The sequence below is a fragment of the Lissotriton helveticus genome, chromosome 5_1 (assembly GCF_964261635.1).
Source record: "Lissotriton helveticus chromosome 5_1, aLisHel1.1, whole genome shotgun sequence".
In the NCBI taxonomy this organism is placed as follows: Eukaryota; Metazoa; Chordata; class Amphibia; order Caudata; family Salamandridae; genus Lissotriton; species Lissotriton helveticus.
Window position 1 is genome coordinate 1,918,300,886 of NC_136065.1, and position 20,858 is coordinate 1,918,321,743.

Sequence of the window (20,858 nt, forward strand, 5' to 3'; positions counted from 1 at the left end):
ACCCTCCATCCCCTCCCCTCCCCCCTCTTATAGCCGGGGTTCCAAACTGTGCTCCGCAGCACCCTGGTGCGCCGTTATGAGTTGCCAGGGGCGCCGCAGCACGATGTGGGCAACATGGGTTGTTTGATGATGGCTGAATTCGTTATCCTGCCCTTTTCACTCTTATCTCGGCTTATAGGTGGGTGTTAAAGGTCAGGCTCTGTTGTGCCCATCACTCTTTGTAAGTGCCAAATACTCCTCCTTTTATCCGTCTGCCTGCTGAGTTCACTGTGGACTTCTCCTTGGCTCTCCTTGAAGGACACCGAGAGGCCCGACGAGCAGCGGGGTGTGGGCGATGTTGTGGAAATAGGAAGCGTCATTAACAAAATATTAGCATTCTAACTGGAATATTGAAATTGGCACAGGCCGTCAGAATACGTAGAATGTAACGAAGGATCATCTAATATTATTTTCTGCATTACAAATTAATTAATCGTTTTAAGAAGCAACCTGAGGCAGAGTCGGTGTCTACCTTCGGTGTCTTCCATCATTTTTGTAAAGCGCTCTGATATCCTTGGGATCTTGTTCGTGCTATATAAAACTTTATAAATAAATAAATGCAGAGTGGAGCTGCAGGGCTCTTAGAAGGGGTGAAACAACAGCAAGGCCTCATTAACATGTAAATGGTCTTTTAAAGACCTGTGAAGTGCTCGGGTGCGGCTGTGTGTGCACCCAGGATGCTGTCTCATCCTGGGCTGCCACACACGACGGGGAGGCAGGGGAGGGGGGGGTCGGGGGCTGAAGCCCTTTGAGTCCAATGGGTGTTGCGTGCCTGAGTCTGAGGGCACAAAGAGAACAGGCATGGAATAATGGATAGAGGGCATGAAGGGAGCAGGCATGGAGGAAAGGGGCAGTCTCTGGGCAAGAAGGGAGAATGGAGGAAAGGGGCAGTCTCAGGGCACGAAGGGAGCAGGCATGGAGGAAAGGGGCAGTCTCAGGGCACGAAGGGAGAAGGCATGGAGGAAAGGGGCAGTCTCGGGGCACGAAGGAAGCATGCATGGAGGAAAGGGGCAGTCTCCAGGCAAGAAGGGAGAAGGCATGGAGGAAAGGCATGGACAGACGAGGTAGTCTGAGAGCACAAAGGGGCTGGGATGGACAGAAAGGGAAGTCTGAAAGCACAGTGGGAGCAGGCATTGCCAGATGGGTCAATCAGGGGGCACAAATGGTGCAGTCATGGACACAAGGAGCAGACTGAGTGCACAAAGAAAGGAGGCATGCACAGAACGGGCAGTCTGAGGGCGCGGGCAGGCATGGACAGAGGGGGCAGTCATAGTGCACGGGGGCAGGTATGGACAGAAGGGGTAGTCGGGTATGGGGGCAGGCACGGACAGAAGGGTAGTCTGAGGACACGACGGAAGCAGGCATGGACACTAGGAGCAGACTAAGTGCGCGAAGGGAGCAGGCATGGAGAGAAGGGTTGTCTGAGGACACAAAGGGAGCAGCATGGATAGAAGACAGTCAGAGGACACGAAGGGAGCAGGCATGGAAAGAAGTAACAGTCTCAAGACATGAAGGGGACAGACCGGGCCATCGTCATTTTTCTAAACTATTTTAGACCAAACCCAGTAGAACTCTCGGATGGTCCTTGAAAGGGGAAGGCATTCAAATATTACTGAAACATCAGTATGGTCACTGGCTTCAATACAGCATCCCACGCCTGAGTTCACGCTTCATTTACATTCTTGATGGGAGCAAAGGTATTGGCACATAAAACAAAAGTTTGTTTTTCCCCTTTTACAACTGTTATCTTTTTATTTTGTTACAAATATAATTAAATACCTTCATTGCATCCCAATTAATTTAGGGAAAACAGGAAGTACTCCCGAGGTCGGGCTTACATCCCCACCCACCCGTCCACCGGTAAAAAAATGGAGGCGGGGGGGCACGGCCAACTGCCAATTAGATCAAGGGAGCCACGGGTCAAAAAAGTTTGGGAACCACTGTCTTATAGGAAAAACAGCAAGTGATGTTGAGAAGGATGAGGGAAGGTTTCCGAGCCGGACGGCACCACTGTCGCTGTACCCAATGCTGTCCAGCAATGGTGTGGCGTCCGAGAGGGTGACCAGCACTACGTTGAGCAGTGTCACCGACGTTGTTTGTAGCGGCAGCAGATCAACTTCCGATGTTGCAGGTGGGAACCCCGAAATGTTGTGCACAGGAGCTGGCAGGGATCAGATTCTGATACAGGAGGCCTAACTGACGCCATAGGCGAACCCATCGGCGTGGATTCAGTCAGGGCACCTCTCACCTCCTAGGGGCACGAAAGTGCACTAGAAGTATAATAACTTCATATCTGGGCTAGAGTCTCCCCGCTCCAGGGAAAACAGGGAGCAGCGGAGTGGACTCTTGTGCCGATTCCTCAGCCGGGGGCTGGAAGGTGTCAGAAGAGCAGGGCCTATGTGGCGAAGCCGGTGGCTGCTGCAACTTTGACTGCTTACTCTCTGAAGACCTACCCTGTTACATCAAGGACGATGGATACCCGCAGTAACAACTATTGGGCTGGTCTTGCGATTGCTTCCGGGGCCTGGAACAAGACAGACGATGTGGGGCGTCCGCCAGTCGTGCCACTAGGATCTTCATGCGCCGTAGGATCCTGGTTTCACAGCTCCACTAATTTCTGTTTTCTGACAGAAAATTACTTCTTTTTGAACAACTTTTTCTACTTACTTTGACATTTTACATCTAGTCAAATAAGAAACTGTCTTTTTAAGTCAGTTTGGTGAGGATTTTCAGCTGAGAATGCCTTCACTTTTTGACAAATGTCCTTCTTGTGGAAACAAGAAAGCAAAATCAGACAATGACGACGTTTGTATCCTGTGTCTGCCTGAAGAACATGATGCAGGCACCTGTCCTCACTGCGAGCACCTGTCAGGAAGAACTCTCAAAGACAGGGAAAGAATTCGCATCTATGGCCTGGCTCACAGGTCATCCAGAGGAAGGTCTCCGGTGAAGAAGGGTTCCAAGAAGGCTAGAACATCTTCAAAAGAGAAGTCTTCCCACCCTTCAGCTTCAGCGTCAGGCTTGGCGCTGAGGAAAGAACCGCCGATGGGTCGTTTGCCTTCAAATCTACCGTAGACGGCGGGCTCGCCGTCGAAAAGAACAGGTACGTCGACGACGTCGAAGGATCCAGCTCCGTCGTCGAAATACCCTCCGCCGCCTTCAACCGGGCGACGGTCGGCGTCGAGATCCAAGGCCCCTCCGCCGTCGTCAACCTGGCGACGATCGGCGTCGAGGGAGGTCACTCCTCCGCCGTCGTCATCCAAACGGTGACCGGCGTCGAAGTGTGACCCCTCCGCCGTCGTCTAAGAAGCGACGTTCGGCGTCGAGGACCAAGACCCCTCTGCCGTCGACAGAAAAACATCGGTCGGCGTCGAGGAAGCAGTCTCCGTCGGCGTTTCGTCGACTCTCGGCGTCGAGGGTGACCAATACCCCTCCGCCGTCGTCGCACAGACATTCGACGTCGAGAGAGAAGGCTCCGTCGACGGCTGGTCATCACCGTTCGACCTCGAGAGAGAGGGCTCCGCCGACGGCTGGTCATCGCGGTTTGACGTCGAGAGAGAGGGCTCCGTCGACGGCTGGTCATCACCGTTCGACGTCGAGAGACCATAGATCCTCGCATCGATCGCCGTCGAGGCATTCGAAGTCGAGATTGTTGGACCCGCCGACTCCCCAGAGGCGTTCGACGTCGATAGAAAAACATACGACGCCGGAACGCTCGACGTCGAGGCCTTCCGAAAGGGCTCGATCGTCGTCAAGGAACTCTGTGATCACGGTAACGGAGTCAGCTTCTCGTCATTCTACTTCGCAGTCTTCTGGCTCCTCAACATCTTCAAGGTCCAGAAGTCCTGTCCCCAGGTCTCCTGTGCGTCAGCCAGATCCTTCGGCTGCGTAGGTCAGACTATCACCCAGATGGTACAAATCATTGGACCATTGGCGAGAGTCAGGGGCTACCAAACGGATGCAAGAGTACGTCAGTCCGCAGCACAGATCTCCTCTCCAGAGACTGGTAGATGAAGTGGACAGGCGTAGTCCTCCCAAGCGCCAAGCAGACAAATCACCTGTGAGAAGACCCACCAGATCTCACTCTCCCAGAAGGGAAAATCCGGTGAGATCCCGATCTCCCAGAGAAGATCCTGTCAGATCTCGTTCACCAAGAAGACAGGATCCGGTCAGATCTCGCTCTCCTAGAAAGGAAGAGCATCCAAGAAGATCATGTGAGAGGAGGCACAGTGCTCACCGTAGACATCGAAGAACTCCGTCTACTTCCTCTACCTCTTCGCCCAGGTCTTCCAAAAGGGATTACTCTCCTACGTTGACAGATAGTCCTACTTCCAGATCCTCTCCAGCGGATGACATAGGCACTTATCTGGATGTCCTGCAAAGAGGAGCTCAGAAACTGAGCATTGAAATGTCTGTCCCCCAGGTTACTACGACAGTGATTTTTTAAACTTTGCACAAAAAATCTATCTCTCGTCCTTTGCTGCCTTTGGTCCCGGGGATTATGGATCCGGTCAAGGACGTTTTCCTAACCCCAGCAGCCATCAGAGCGGTGCCAGCCCGCATACAGAAGAAATACAAGCCGGCTTCTTCTGACCCAGTTTTTGTAAAATCTGACCCTCCAGCAGACTCTGTGATAGTGGCAGCGGCGAGGAAGACGCATGCAGTTGCTGCTTCCTCTTCAGTCCCACCAGATAAGGACAGCAAATCTCAGGATTCGTGGGGTCGCAGAGTTTGCAATTCAGCTGCCTCCACGCTGAAGGTCTCCAGTGCGGCCGCACTGCTGGGTAGATACGACAGAGCCTTATGGGACTCCATGGAGAGGTTCAAGTCCAAACTGCCAAAGGAAGACCAGAAGGACTTCGAAGAAACTGTGACAGAAGGATGTCTGGTGGCGAACCAGTTGATAAGCACAGCAGCGGACGGTGCAGTGCTTGCGGCACATTCCTACTCACATGGGGTTTGTGCCAGGAGGTCGGCTTGGTTGCGCCTCACAGGGCTGAAGCCGGATGCTCCGCATCGCATCCTTAATCTTCCTTTTTCGGGTTCCTCTCTCTTCCGAGAACATGCAGACGAAGAGATGACCCGTATGAAGACTGAACTGGATACGGTAAAAGCGGTGGGTTTGGAGAAGAAAAAAGAATTCAAACGCCGCTTTAAGACCAACAGGGGGAGAGGGGCTCAACAGAGGGTTCAAACCCCTCAGTGGTCCCAGAATAAGAACCAAGGAAAATCCCAGTTCCGAGGCAAATCCAACAGAGGTAGAGGAGGTCACCAGCAGTCCTCTACCACCACGAGAGGAGGAAAGGCTTGATCAGTGGCTTCCTCTGGCGCCGTTGCCCACTCCAGTGGGAGGAAGTGCTTCACAACATCTGACAGAGTGGGTCAGCATCACAAAAGATCAGTGGGTGCTGTATATACTGCGCAATGGATATAGGCTACGTTTCCGTGCGCTCCCGAAAAGCATTCCTCCCAAGACCTCTTGCCCTCACCAGCTGAGCTTGCTCCGCAGAGAAGTGTCAGTCCTACTACAAAAAAGAGCTATAGAGGAAGTTCCTGCCTCTCAAAGAGGAAAGGGAGTCTACTCAAGATACTTTCTTGTCCCCAAAAAAGATCAGGAGGACAAGTTCAGGCCTATACTAGATCTGCGTCTCCTAAACAAAGTCATTGTCAGAGAAAAGTTCCGCATGTTAGCTCTTCACCAAATATGCCCACATCTTCAAGCCGGAGATTGGATGTGTTCGGTGGATCTGCAAGATGCATACTTTCACATTCCGATTGCTCTACAGCATCGCAAGTACTTGAGGTTTGTCGTAGGAAGCAAACACTACCAGTACAAGGTGCTACCCTTCGGACTCAAGTCCGCACCACGAGTCTTCACCAAATGCATGGCAGTGGTAGCGGCTTTTCTTCACAAAAAGGGACTCTTCATTTACCCATACCTGGACGACTGGCTCCTAAAGGGCCCGTCTCCGGTTCAGGTGACGCACGATCTGCAACTTTGCCTACACCAGTTGCACTGGCTCGGTCTCCATGTGAACCTGGAGAAGTCAGTCCAGCGGCCGACACAGTCCATCCACTACCTAGGCTCCGTTCTGGACACAAAATTGGGAAAAGCGTTTCCTTCGGAGGAGAGACTTTTTTCCATGAGGCAGAAGTGCGGGATTCTATGGAGTCTCGGCTTCCAACAGTCCGACAGGTAGCCTCCCTGCTGGGTTCCATGGCGTCCTGCATTTTTCTCATCCCGAACGCCAGGCTGAGAATGCGCCCTCTACAACAGGCTCTCGAAGACCAGTGGGACCAGGCTTCAGGGCGTTGGGAAGATCGTATCACTCTTTCCCAAACAGCGATGGATGCCATCAAATGGTGGACTCGGACGAGGAATGTGCTGGTGGGAGTACCTTTTCATCAGCCACTGCCCACCCAGTCTATAGTAACAGATGCCTCTCTACAAGGCTGGGGAGCGCACATGGGTCCCCTTCAGATTCAGGGTCAGTGGTCTGCACAGGAGCAGACGTACCACATAAACATGCTGGAGCTCAGAGCGGTGTTTCTAGCTCTCAAAGCTTTTCTTCCAGCGATCGAGTCCAATTCAGTCTTAGTTCAGACAGACAATACAACAACCATGTTCTATTTGAACAAACAAGGAGGCACACGATCTCGCCCTCTCTCCCGGGAGGCTCAAACCATCTGGCACTGGCTTCTCTCTCGAAACCTGTCAGTGGTGGCGGTACACCTTCCAGGCGAGTTAAACATCAAAGCTGACGCACTCAGCAGGCACTTCGAAGATCAGCCAGACTGGGCGCTCAACGACGAAGTGGTAGAAGAGCTTTTTCGTTGTTGGGGGCGTCCAGCCATAGACTTGTTTGCGGACGAAGAAAACGCAAAATGCCACGCCTGCGCGTCCAGATTCCCCTGGCCAGGGACGCAGGGGAACGCTCTCCTGATGGATTGGTCGGGAACTTTTGCCTACGCGTTTCCTCCCCTGCCTCTGATTCCGAAGGTAGTTTCCAAGCTCCTCAGGTCGGACATGGAAATGATCTTGATAGCTCCGGATTGGCCACGACAGTGGTGGTACCCGGACCTACTGCATCTGTCTGTGTGTCCACACAGACGACTTCCTTGCAAACCGGACCTGTTGAGCAAGATGAACGGGAGAATCCTACATCCCAACCTCTCATCACTGAACCTGACAGCATGGCACCTGAGGTCCTGCAATATGGGCATTTGAATCTGCCTCCCGAATGTATGCACATTTTAAAGGAGGCTAAGAGACCTTCCACGAGAGCGTCTTATGCGTTCAAGTGGAAAAGGTTCTACATATGGTGTAGGGATCATCACTTAGATCCGACTAAAGAGCAGGAGGAGGTAATCCTTCCATACCTCCTTTCCTTGGCAACATCTGGTTTGAAATATGCTTCCATTAGAGTGCATTTCTCAGCCATAGTAGCGTACAGGAAATCACCAGATCAGATTTCTTTCTTTCAGGTTCCGGTGGTTAAGGACTTGCTCCAGGGGTTAAAAAAAGTGTATCCCCTTGTGCGAAATCCTTCTCCTTCTTGGGAATTGAACCTGGTTCTATCCAGGTTAATGTCACCTCCTTTCGAGCCCATCCACAAGGCCTCCTTGCAACATCTCTCTTGGAAGGCGGCCTTTTTGGTGGCGATTACCTCAGCGCGCAGAGTGAGCGAGATACAAGCGCTCTGTGCGAAGGAACCATATACTGTTTTCCACCACAATAGAGTAGTCCTGAGGGCTCATCCTTCTTTCTTGCTTAAAGTGGTTTCTGATTTTCATATAAATCAGTCCATTTCCCTCCCTTCGTTTTTTCCAAATCCTACGACCCCAGCCGAGAGGTCACTGCACTCCTTGGCTCTTAAAAGAGTGCTCAAGTTCTATTTGGAAAAGACTAAAGGGATCAGGAAAACGGATCAACTGTTTGTGAACTATGGTTCAATGAGAACGGGCTTTCCAGCGGCCAAGAGGTCCATCTCCAGATGGATTGTCTCTTCCATTAAATTGGCCTATCAGCTTGCAGGCACGCCTTTATTGGTGTTACCCAAAGCGCATTCCACTAGAGGGAAAGCCGCTACAGTAGCTTTCTTACATGACATTCCAATGTCAGAAATATGCAAGGCTGCAACCTGGAAATCGGTTCATACCTTTACGAGGCATTACTGTCTCGAATCTGATTCCAGGGCCGATACTCAAGTAGGGCAAGCCTCCTTGAGAAATCTGTTTGGGTAGCCTATAGCCTGCTCAGGCTTGTTGATAAGATTACTGTCTTGTCATTCCTTTGCCCGCAAGGATGAGGAGAGGCTCGCTATTCTATTCTAATGCTTATGACTATTGATGAGGATCCCCTGGAAGAGAAGGATTAGTTACTTACCTGTAATCCTAGTTCTCTTCCAGGGGTATCCTCATCAAAGTCATAAGCAACCCTCCCGCCTCCCCGGGCAAAGGATATTCTTTAATAAGGAGATATTGTTAACCTATTTTGTTACTGGGTTTGTTTCAGTCTCCGAAAAGAACAACTGACAAAACTGTCACCCCTGAGGCATGATGGGATACCGGGGGTCATGGGTGCCTTAAAGGCACGGTGTCAGTTTTTTGTATACAGCTACAGGTTAGCTTTTCAGTCTTTTTAGACTGTGTGTTTGCAATGCAGCCTGGGAGCTTTCTATGCTTTCAGTGAGTTATAAAAATTTCTACTGCTGCCTAAGCATTAAAACAGTTTCTAAACCATCTTTGGTGTTTCTCATGTTTCTAATGCATATTATTCATGTATGGTGGAAATTCTTCACAGCATATTTCAGCTCTGGTGTGATTTGGCTGCTATTGCATGTTTTTATATATATAGATGTGTATATATATATATATATATATATGTATATGTATATATGTATATATATATATGTGGGGCACATATAATATAGTGTTTCCGGGGTCCCGCGCATGGGCGGGAATATTCTAATGCTTATGACTTTGATGAGGATACCCCTGGAAGAGAACTAGGATTACAGGTAAGTAACTAATCCTTGTGGAACCAAAAACGAAACCGAAACTAATCGACTACACAGTCTTCGGACCACACTACGTCGATCCATCGGAGTCGAGACCGAAGAAACTCATCGACAATACGTTCTTTGGGCCAAACTATGTCGAACCATCGGAGTCGAACACAAGGGTCGTCGAGCCGAAAACCAGCGCCCCTATATCTACTCCAAAACAAAAGGTCGTCGAACCGAAAAAATCGGCGTTGACAGCCGCAAACACAAAAAAGGGACTCGATCCGAAGAAGGTTGTCGAACCCAAACAGAAAACCGACAAACCAATGGCTCTGCAACAGAAAGCAATCGAGCCGAAGAAAATCGACCCGAAGAAGGCCACGGAGCCAAGAGCAAAGAGCGTCGATCCGAAACCACAGGTTCCAAAATCGACACAAAGTCACAAATCCACAATCGAACCGACAAAAACCGTCGAAGCGGGAAAAAGTTCGGCTCCGAAGAAACAGGCACTACCTAAACAAACTGTAGTACCACAGAGGGACCTCGGACCAATTAAATTTGGCCTACCACCTTCCTCAAAGACAAAGGCGGTCGACCCAAAAAGCGGCATCGAACCGACACAAACAAAACAAAAGACATTGGCAAAAACACCCAGAACAGCTGAACAGGAAGTCTTATATCCAGACCATGCATCAGAAGAACAGTCAAAACTTTACATTGACCCTAATTCTGGCAAACTCACTCTCTACAAAAGAAAAATCGTGCATCTTCATAGTCCCTCACTCGAGACTACACATGCGTCCGCTACAAGAGTGCTTAGCACGGCAGTGGAACCAGGCTCAAGGACAATTAAAAGACCTAGTGTTGTGACCAGTCGTGCATACAACTCTCTGCATTGGTGGAATCCACAAAACCTTTGCAAGGGACGACTGTTCCAAGAGCCTGTACCACAAATAGTGTTGACAACGGACGCATCCCTGATAGGATGGGGAGCCCATGTCCTTCAGTACACAGTGCAGGGCCTATGGACAACACAACAGAAAAAGATGCACATCGACTTGCTAGAGATGATGGCAATTTTTCTCTCAATGAAAGCGTTCAAAGTACATTTATGCAACAAAAACTTGTTGATCCAGACGGACAACATGACAGCAATGTACTACATACAAAAACAGGGAGGAACACACTCTCCACAGCTATCACATCTAGCCCAAAGCATGTGGAAGTGGGCCATTCAAAGAAACATTTTTCTCATGGCGGAACACCTCCCAGGCAAGGACAACCAAATATCGGATCTGCTCAGCAGACACAGCCAACAAATGCACGAGTGGGAGATTCATCCCACAGTGCTACAACCATACTTCCAACAGTGGGGACAACCAGAGATAGACCTGTTTGCCACAAAGGAAAACGCAAAATGCCAGTACTTTGCCGCCAGGTTTCCACATCCGCAATCTCAGGGCAATGCGATATGGATGAACTGGTCAGGCAGATTTGCGTACGCTTTTCCCCCAGCACCGTTAATACCGCTAGTGGCACGCAAACTACGCCAGCATTCATTGAGACTAATCCTGGTTGCTCCAACATTGGCGAGGCAACCATGGCACACAACTTTCCTAGAACTATCCGTGGTGCCTCATCAAAGACTGCGGCTAACACCCACTCTTCTCACTCAGAGCCATGGAGACATACAGCACCCTGATCCGCAACAACTGAACCTTGCAATCTGGCTCCTGAAGTCTTAGAGTTTGGGTACCTAAACTTACCTCCTGACTGTATGAACATTATCAAAGAGGCATGAAAACCTACTACCAGAGCTTGTTACGCTGCAAAGTGGAAGCGTTTTGTCATTTACTGTAATAACAATGACATAAACCCACTAGATGCTTTAACGCAAAATATCATTTGCTATCTTTTGCACCTACACCGTTGCAATCTAGCATATTCATCTATAAGAATACACTTAGCTGCCATTGCAGCTCATCTTCAGAACAGACAGCATCTTTCGCTGTTTAGAGTACCTGTAATTAAAGCATTCATGGAGGGACTCAAAAGAATAATCCCCCCAAAACACCCACCTTCACCTGTCTGGAACCTAAACATCGTTTTAACCAGACTAATGGGACCACCATTTGAACCGTTGCATTCATGTGAATTACAATTTCTAACATGGAAGATGGCTTTTCTAGTAGCAATTACTTCGCTTAGAAGAGTTAGAGAGCTGCAAGCCTTAACTATTCAGGAGCCATTCATCCAAATACATGCAAATAGGGTAGTTCTTAGAACAAACCCTAAATTTATGCCCAAGGTGGTATCCCATTTTCATATCAATCAGACAATGGAACTGCCAGTGTTCTTTCCAAATCCAGTCAGTACCTGAAAGGGCTCTGCACACATTAGATGTCAAAAGAGCACTTCTATACTACATTGATAGAACTAAGGATTTTCGAAAAACTAAACAGTTGTTTGTTGCCTTTTCACCACAACACAAGGGCAACCCCATTTCAAAATCTGGGTTGGCCAGATGGATAGTTAAGTGCATTCAAATATGTTATCTAAAAGCAAAACGCACTTTAACAGTTCCCCCAAGAGCGCATTCTACACGCAAACTAGGGGCTTCCATGGCTTTCCTGGGAAACATTCCTCTAGAGGAAATATGTAGAGCAGCCATGGTCTACCATACTCACTTTCACAAAACACTAGTGTGTAGATGTACATTCCAAACAGCAAGCGGCTGTAGGACAGGCTGTTCTAAAAACTCTGTTTCAGACTGCTGCAGCTGGCACAGGTAGCCACCGCTAAGGGAGAGACTGCTATACATTCTATGCACAGATGTGAATTCAGCAGCCCACATGCCTCGAACGGAATATGCTACTCACCAGTATGCATCTGTTCTTGGCATGTAGGGCTGCTGACATTCACATCGCCCACCCTCCTCCCCGGTGCCTGTCGCAGCTGTAGCATTCTTTCTTACTTCCCTGCATGGACATCTCTTACTGTACCATACTCCATCTCTGCCACAATGGCGAAAAACAATCTAAGGATGGAGAGGATGGCCATGCACACTGTAGTCCAGGGGAGGAGCCACCTGTCTCGTGATACTTCGAAGACTCTTCCAGGACAGCAATGTGCAATCATCCGGACCCAGCACTAGGCGGCGATCTATGCACAGATGTGAATGTCAGCAGCCCTACATGCCAAGAACAGATGCATACTGGTAAGTAGCATATTCCTTCCCTACCTTTTTACCTTTAAAAATGTTTGATTTAAAACCAACACTGAAGTTATAGATATGCTGTCTTTCTTATGGGTTTTCACTAAAAGTATTTGTAAGCTTCTAGCAAAGTTCAGTTTTTTAAAACTATTCTACCAACTACTTATTTGGAAATCTGGTACCTTGGGTTTGTCTTATCTGTATAGGACTACAAAAATGGAATAAGCTTTACTAGTCTAATGTAGACCGTGACGGAAGAATACAGATTGTCAGCTGGAACATGGTCAACTAGTGCTTCAATCAGTAGAATTGTAGAGCACTACTTGCCACTTTTGAGGGTATCCAGATGCTCTAAACCAGCCTCCACCAGAATGTCCATATTATTTCACATATCAAAGTAATACATTTTACATAATGTTGATGCTTTCAGCCAGCTGTTAATCACAATGTTACAATTTTACGATTCTCTGACCAGTCTGTCTTTATTTCTAGCTGTGTGCTTTGAAGGTTGAAGTGGATATGGAGAAAATTGCGGCAGAAATTGCTCAAGCTGAAGAACAGGCCCGGAAACGTCAGGAAGAAAAAGAGAAGGAAGCCGCTGAGCAAGCAGAGCGAAACAAGATTGCTGCTGCTGCAGCAGCTGCTGCTGCTGCGGCAGCTGCTGCAGAAGAGGAGGCCGCAGCAGCAGCTGCCGCAGCTGCAAAGGCAGAGGAAAAGAAAGAGGAAGCTGAGGAGGAGAGCTTGCCCATGGAGACTGGTAAGTGACCATTTTCTGTTATTCATATAATTCAAATAAATCTTAGAATGTTTCAGAGCAAACTCCATGACATGTTGAACAGAAGGAAAACTCATGGCGGCATCAGCTAACAAGACTACGTGTTGCATTCTTGGGATGTTGTGGTATGAATGTACTTTCTTTGGCGGGCTGTGTGCACAAGTTTGAAGAAAAAGAATAATAGACTCTGTAAGGGAGTTAATGTATCCTCATTCATCGTGTGCCCATATTTTAATACAAATGTGTCAACACACAATATTGGAACATCTGACAAGTGGGCTTTAGTGCAGGAAACTTGTCAGATGTTCCTGTGCTGTAGCCCACTCTTTTTCTGTGTAGTTGATCTGAAGGGGAGAGATTCAGGGGAGGGGGTGGGAGCAGGGGAAGTAGACAGATAATGAAGGCGGGAAAGAGGAGACGAGGGTGAGAGACACGGCATGGAAAGAGGAGGGGAAGGGTGACGGGGACACAAACCCGTAGACGAGTCAAAGCAACGTCCAAAGTCCAGTAAGCTATGATCCCAGGGGAAGTGGTATCACTTAACAATCTCTGTTGCGAGAGGCTCCCTTTACGAAGTGGACTCTCTCAGACGGGTCTCTGAGACTCCAAGGCCTACATACTGGATCCTTCCCCAAAAAGGGGAGAGGGAGTACTTTGGCAAGGGGTGCCATACCATACCTCAGCTGTGAGTGGCTCCCTTGGTGCAGTGGACTCTCTCAGCGGGTTCGCTGAGACTCCAGAGTATAAATATTGGATCTTTCCCCAACAAGGGGAGAAGGAGTGCTTAGTCAAAGGGCACAAATGACAGGGGGTTAGGCAGAGTAGCAGGCAAGGGGAGAGATTCAGGGGAGAGGGGATAGGAGCTAGGGAATTAGACAAAGAGAGAAAGACTACTAAATGGGAACATATTTAATTAATGAGTTATTATATAGCACTGGCTAGACCCGAAGGAATCAGAGTGCTTAATATGAGGAACATTAATGTTGCAATTAACATCAGTTAAAAGTTATACAAGTATCAAGAAAAGCATTTAAAGAACATAGGGAACAAGGTGAATGGAGCAAGGAGGGGTAAGGGGATAGCGTAAAGGGGTAGGAGGAAGATTAGACGTAGAAAAGAGGGGAAAATCAGTCGACGGTCCGGCTGGGTAGGTGACAGGGGGAATCCATAACCCATCTCCTCTTTAGCTATCTGGTAGTTCCAGCGGGTATCAGCACATGGGTGAGTTGCTGGTCTTTCTCACACTGTATCGTTTACGTTCCCAGCAAGTAACTGTGCGTATAACAACTGCGTGGCCCTGGTTCGCCAACGTTCAGATTCTCTTGTCCTCTGAACACTGCTGCGAAGTTGTTCCCTTCTGGCCTTAGGATCCGAGACCTCCCTCCTGGAGCGCGGCAAAGATGAGGAAGAAAGGGCACTCACCAGATTCTATTGCGACATTGCTCAACCGTGTACCTGTGCTTCCTTGTGGCAGCTATCTGTGTCTGTTGGAGGCATAAGCACTATCCGCTGCATCCAGGGGGCTCAATCACCAAGCAAGCTGGTCATCGTGGGTCTGAGGGGACTCCAGTGGTGTATTATTGTTGCAGCGTAGGGCCTCTGCTGGATGCAGACTGTTCTTGAGAGGATGCTCCTGGGAGAGGGGTGCCACACAGGGGGGAAACAGCCTCTGGTCAGTTGGGGCAGGGAGCCCCCAAGCCGTTCATGCCCTCTTTCATTCTGCTGCGGACTCAAGTGAGGGGCGCCTTCTTAGGCTCAGGCGTGGGGTCTTTTAGAGCTGAGAGTCCCTTGGAGGCCACAAGAATCACTGCCCCTGTCTAAGTGTGCGTAGTGGATGCCCTGATGATCATCAGTTGAGGTGTACATCTCCCAGTAATTAGTGATGCTGCCCCAGCGGATTCCCCCACGCTGCTCGCGGAACTCACCGAGCATCGGCTGTGGTCATTAGCAGCAATTGCACTCTCGCTGTCCTCACGGCGGGAGATATTGGACACCCGCTACACCGCAGACAGAATCGCGGGGATGGGGACAGTCGTCCCCCTGTGATGCTTTCTGCCATTGGATACTTCATGTGTGGTCTGCTTCTAACTTCCAATTTTGTATTCAAATGTATGCTACGTCTAAAAGATACTCATTAAGGCAGGTTAACCTAGCTTTAAATCATTCCAGTATAAAGCAGTAAGAGGCTTCTGTGAGTAGATTTGTAAGTGTACAAAATCAAACAAAGTTCTTAACATGTTTAGTGCAAGAAAGGTAGTGCTTGATAGTGACTGATTCGCTCATGGGGACACTAATGTCTGTATAGTGTCAATTTACTGTAGTTCTTAAAGGATCAAGCTACTTTTTTTCCTAAATAAATATTAACACACTGGTGGTTTGTAAAGGTGGTGCGTTCAGTGCAGCACTGTGCCTAATTTTAACCAACTCAATCATGACCAATTTAATTGTTGATTTGCTACTCTGCAGATAAAGAACTGTCTGTGTCCTCTAAAAGGGCATTCAATTTTTCAGTCCTACAAAGAGATCTATTATTATTATTGTTTACTTCTTGAAAAAGCACCACATCTAATAGTAAATGGTAACCATGCTTACTTCATCATATTTCTGTACTTTCTAACACTCAAATCCACTAATTAAATCTGTCGGTAAGATTGGTTAACCCTCTTACTCATTATAAGCAGTTTTTATTTGCCTGCTGGATTTATCCTTCAGTGAAGCCTTTATCCAGCTTGAATGCTTCAGAACACATTTGAAAGCACTTCACTATCGTACTGTACTTTGTTGGCATTGCTTGATGTCTAAGCATTTAATTGTTTTAAAGTGCACTGCCCCTCTTCTATAGGGGAAGAAAACTCTAGCCATCACTCAAAAATGTGCACTCCCAACTCTCACTTTGTATCAAGCTATGTATTTTGGTATAATTTGTGCAACATTTGATCTGTAATAGGATTCAGTAGTTTAATAGACCCAATGCAGGAGTTAAACCCATGTGAAGTCACTCAGCCTATCATCCATTGAAGATCTATTAAATTGAGTTACATTTTGCTGGTTAATCACCAATACATTTAGAATTGCTGAACTTTAAACATTATATTCCTCTCTCTATCTTGTACGGATGCATAGGTTTGCCGCATACACTCCCATTGTGATACCACTATCATTTCACATATCTTAAAACCCTTTCAGTTGTTTTTATAGGGCTTATCAAGTTATAATAGAGAGGTGCCTGCCATGTATATCAAGCCAATTATGAAGATGGTGAGAGAGACTTTTACAAGAGCAAGCCACCATGTACTACATGACTCGTACCATATAGAAAAAGCTTTCTGTTTGAAGCATATGAGCTGCAGTTTGTACACTTAGCAATAGCGCCACCTGGTGTTGGGCTCGGATGATTGCAGGTTGTTGTCTTCTTGGAAGAAGTCTTTGTAGTCACGAGATGGGTGACTCCTCCCTTGGACAATACTGCTCATGGTCATCGACTCCATCCTCAGATAGTTTTTTTTCGGGACTGGGTTCGGATGAAAGTTTTCCGCTCTGGCTAGAAAAGACACTTTTCGGCATTTTCGAAGCGTGAAACTTTAGATAAACAACTTTCGACATCGAATAAACTTTTCGACATCACCAGCTACATCCCGGTGCGTCGACGCGGGCCGTTGGGCCTATCGGCGCCGTACGGCCTACTCCTCATGGACAGAACTCCATTCAAGAGATGCCCGGTATGTCGAGCAAAATTCCCTCATAGCGACCATCACGAGGTTTGCAACCTCTGTCTCTCGCCAGAATACGACGAGTCGACCTGCACAGCCTGTGCCTCCTTCCGATCGAAGAAGACCATTCGGGATCGGAGGGCCCGTCGACACGAAATGAGGAGATCAGCGCCAGCACCGGAGGCCATCTTTGAGGAGGAGATCGTCAAAGAAGACGTCTCCGAGGACGAGAACCCACTCGAAGATATCTCCGAGGACGAGGCTCCACTCATCGCCGAGGAAGACTCGCCTGATCTCCAGATCATGTCGGGAGCAGAGGACTCGGACGATTTGATTCCATCTCGACAACCCGTGAGTACCTCTGCCCCTGCACAACAGACACTACCCAAACCAAAGGCTACGGTCAGCACTCCGCCCATGGGGCCCAGTCGAGACCGAAATTTACCCTCCGACGCCCCACCTTCGGGCTCGGCTCCGAGGAAAAAGACTACGCCTTCCGGTGCCTCGGCACCGAAAAAACCACATGTGCCAATTCCACCTCCTCCATTGGCACCGAAACATCCTTTGACACCGAAGGACTCTTCGGCACCGAAGGTAAAACGCCCTTCGGCGCCCAAAGACTCTTCGGCACCCAAACCTAAACAGACATCGGTGCCGAACCCAAAAACAGTAACGGACCCGAAAGCTTCGACTCCGAAACCATCCGGTTCCAAAAATAAAGACGGGAAGATAGATTCCGGCACTGCAGGCCCAACAAAACCTGTCTCCACGCCAAAATCTTCAATAGCGGTACCAAAGACTACAAGGCCTGATACAGACAAGCCTAAACCACCTTCTGCACCGAAGAAATTGCCACAGGACTCAATCACTCCTCCTAAGGCAAAAAACACTAAACAACCACTATCGGCACCGAAGAAATCGACGCCGAAGAAGATTATAGAAGAGGAAGATCTGTTTAGACCAGATCCAAAACAGAAAAAGTCTATATTAATCCAAAAACTGGACATGTGGAAGCAATTCCTCACAAAAAAAGACCAGCAGACACACCACTTCCAACTGTGGTTCCTGCCAAAAAGGATTGTGCAACTTCTCCAATGCACCCTTCCTCTCCTTCACCTTCTTCCTCTCCTATCACTCCTTATATTGAGCCTATAACTTCTCCTGCTCAATCTCCTGCATCATAACACCACACTGACGAAGAGTATGACTTAGGTGGGGGGGATGATGTACGAGAGCCACATACATACCCTTTAGATGAGGATGAAGATGTCAACCCAGAATATCCCAAAGAGGATGATGCATCTAATTTCCCACCAAGTAATGCACCAGACATCCCTGATCCTCAATACTACCCAACAAAACCTACCCCTCCAGAGGATAGTATTGGGTTCAATCATCTATTAAACAGAGCTGCACTTTCCCACGGGGTTCCAATGCACTCTGATGCCATTGAGGAGAATTTCTTGTTAGACACTTTTGAGCAGTCAACATACTACCTATGATCAAAGGGGTCATTAAACATGCTCCAGAGATTTTTAAAGATCCAGTAAGGTGTAGGGTACTAAATCCCAGTATAGACCAGCACCAGCTGATCCAGTCTACATTAAGGGACATATGCCATTAGACTCTTTGGTAGTGTCAAATGCACGTTAAAGAGCCAATTCCCAGACTTCTGGTGACACACCCCCGCCTGACAAAGAATCAAAAATTGATGCGTCAGGGAAACGGATTGCTGCGCAAGCAACGAACATATGGCGCATAGCAAACACACAAGCCTTACTCTCACTCTACAACAGGGCTCACTACGACCAACTAGAAAAATTAATGGAACACCTACCAGATCAATACAAAGATCAGGCAGCAGAGCTCTTACAAGAAGGCAAATTAATATCTAATGCCTCAATTAAATGTGCACTAGATGTAGCTGACACAGCATCCAGAGCAGTTAACACTAGTGTTATCCTCAGACGTCATGCATGGTTATGCATTTCCGGTTTCAAACCAGAGGTACAAACTACCATCCTCAACCAGCCCTTCAATCAGAACCAGTTGTTCGGGCCAGAAGTAGATAACACACTAGAGAAGATGAAGAAGGACACAGACACTGCTAAGTCTATGGGTGCATTACAATCCACCCAGACTAGAAGTTCTTTTCGTCGCTCCTCTTATAGAGGAGGCTCCAAGCAGACCGGCGCAGATAACACATCATCTTTTAAAACACATACACAAACCCCCTCTAATAAAGGCTACTTTAGAGGAAGGTACAGAGGCAACAACAATAAGGGAAGAGGTAGAGGTAATAACAACAACCGCTCCTCTTCCACTCCCAAACAGTGGCTTCCCTCTGCCTCCCCTACAGCATTCCACTCCTGTGGGGGCAGACTATCACAGTTCCTACCTGTCTGGAATTCCATCACAACAGACAGGTGGGTAAGACAAATTATCCAACATGGTTACTGCCTAGAACTCACAGCAACCCCCCCAAACATACCACCCAGGCAGCGTTCAATGTCCACAGAACACATAACTCTGCTTCAACAGGAAGTTCTAGCACTCCTACAAAAAGATGCTATTCAAGTGGTCCCCTTACAGGAACAAGGAACGGGAGTCTACTCCCTGTATTTCCTAATACCCAAAAAGAACGGAACATTAAGACCGATTCTCGACCTCAGGCCCCTAAACAACTACATTCAATCGGATCATTTTCACATGATCACTTTACAACAAGTACTCCCATTACTAGAACAGGGAGACTTTCTTACAACACTAGACCTAAAGGACGCCTATTTTCATGTTCCTATACATCCTGCGCACAGGAAGTATCTAAGATTTGTCATACAAGGACAACACTATCAGTTCAAAGTCCTTCCATTCGAGGTCACAACAGCACCACGAGTGTTTACAAAGTGCTTAGCAGTAGTAGCAGCACATCTCAGAAGACAACAGATACATGTCTTCCCTTACCTCGACGACTTGCTCATAAAAGCAAGATCGTTCAACCGGTGTGTACAACACACAAAACAAACAATACAAACATTACCCAACTTAGGGTTTACAATAAACTACACCAAGTCGCACCTAGAGCCTTCGTGCGTTCACCAATATCTAGGAGCTACCATAGACACATCGGCAGCTCTAGCGTATCCCAGTTCAATGCCAGCACTCTCTTCAAGCCAGAGTGTTCATGAAACTAATAGGCATGATGGCGTCTTGCATCTTCATAGTTCCTCACGCAAGGCTGCAAATGCGCCCACTACAGGAATGTCTAGCACAACAGTGGAATCAGGCTCAAGGTCAGCTCACAGACCTGGTGTTGGTGGACAGCCGTACATATCGCTCTCTGCAATGGTGGAACACCAAAAACTTGGCAAAGGGACGGCCGTTCCTAGACTCTGTTCCACAAATAGTGCTCACAAAAGATGCATCCCTCACAGGATGGGGAGCCCATCTCCTGCACTATACCACTCAAGGCCAATGGAACAGCCAACAAAAACTGTTCCACATCAATCATTTAGAGTTGCTAGCGATTTTCCTAGCACTCAAGACTTTTCAAGTACAAGTACAAAACAAAGCTGTTCTAATCCGGACGGACAATATGACAGCTATGTATTATATACAAAAACAGGGGGGACACACTCTCTGCAACTGTCCCAGCTTGCACAGAACATTTGGAGATGGGCCATCCCTCAAAACATACACTTGACTGTAGAACACCTCCCAGGAATTCACAATCATATAGCAGATCTGTTGAGTCGTCAGTCACAACAGATTCACGAATGGGAGTTGCACCCACAGGTTCTCCAACCATTTTTCCAAAGGTGGGGGCAGCCACAAATAGATCTGTTTGCCACCCACGAAAACGCAAAATGCCCAACCTTCGCCGCCAGGTTTCCACACCCACGGTCGGAGGGGAATGCAATATGGATGAACTGGTCAGGCAGATTTGCGTGCGCTTTTCCGCCTCTCCCACTCATTCCACTAGTAGTACGCAAGCTCAGACAACAGTCTCTCAAATTAATACTAGTGGCCCCCACATGGGCACGACAGCCATGGTTCACCACGCTACTAGTCTAGTCTAGTCTGGACACTTGTATTGCGCACATATCCCATCCGAG

At 48.1% G+C, this 20,858-nt stretch overlaps 1 protein-coding gene across 10 annotated transcripts in view; it reads left to right on the forward strand.

Annotated features, from left to right (window-relative positions):
• The window catches only part of SMARCE1 (SWI/SNF related BAF chromatin remodeling complex subunit E1), a 140,766-nt gene that overhangs the window by 116,702 nt on the left and 3,206 nt on the right, over positions 1-20,858 (forward strand). For all 10 annotated transcript variants that reach the window (XM_078645502.1, XM_078645508.1, XM_078645505.1 and 7 more), the window contains one exon: positions 12,751-13,015. In XM_078645502.1, the coding sequence (XP_078501628.1) occupies positions 12,751-13,015 (265 nt within the window). The remainder of the gene's footprint in view (positions 1-12,750; positions 13,016-20,858) is intronic.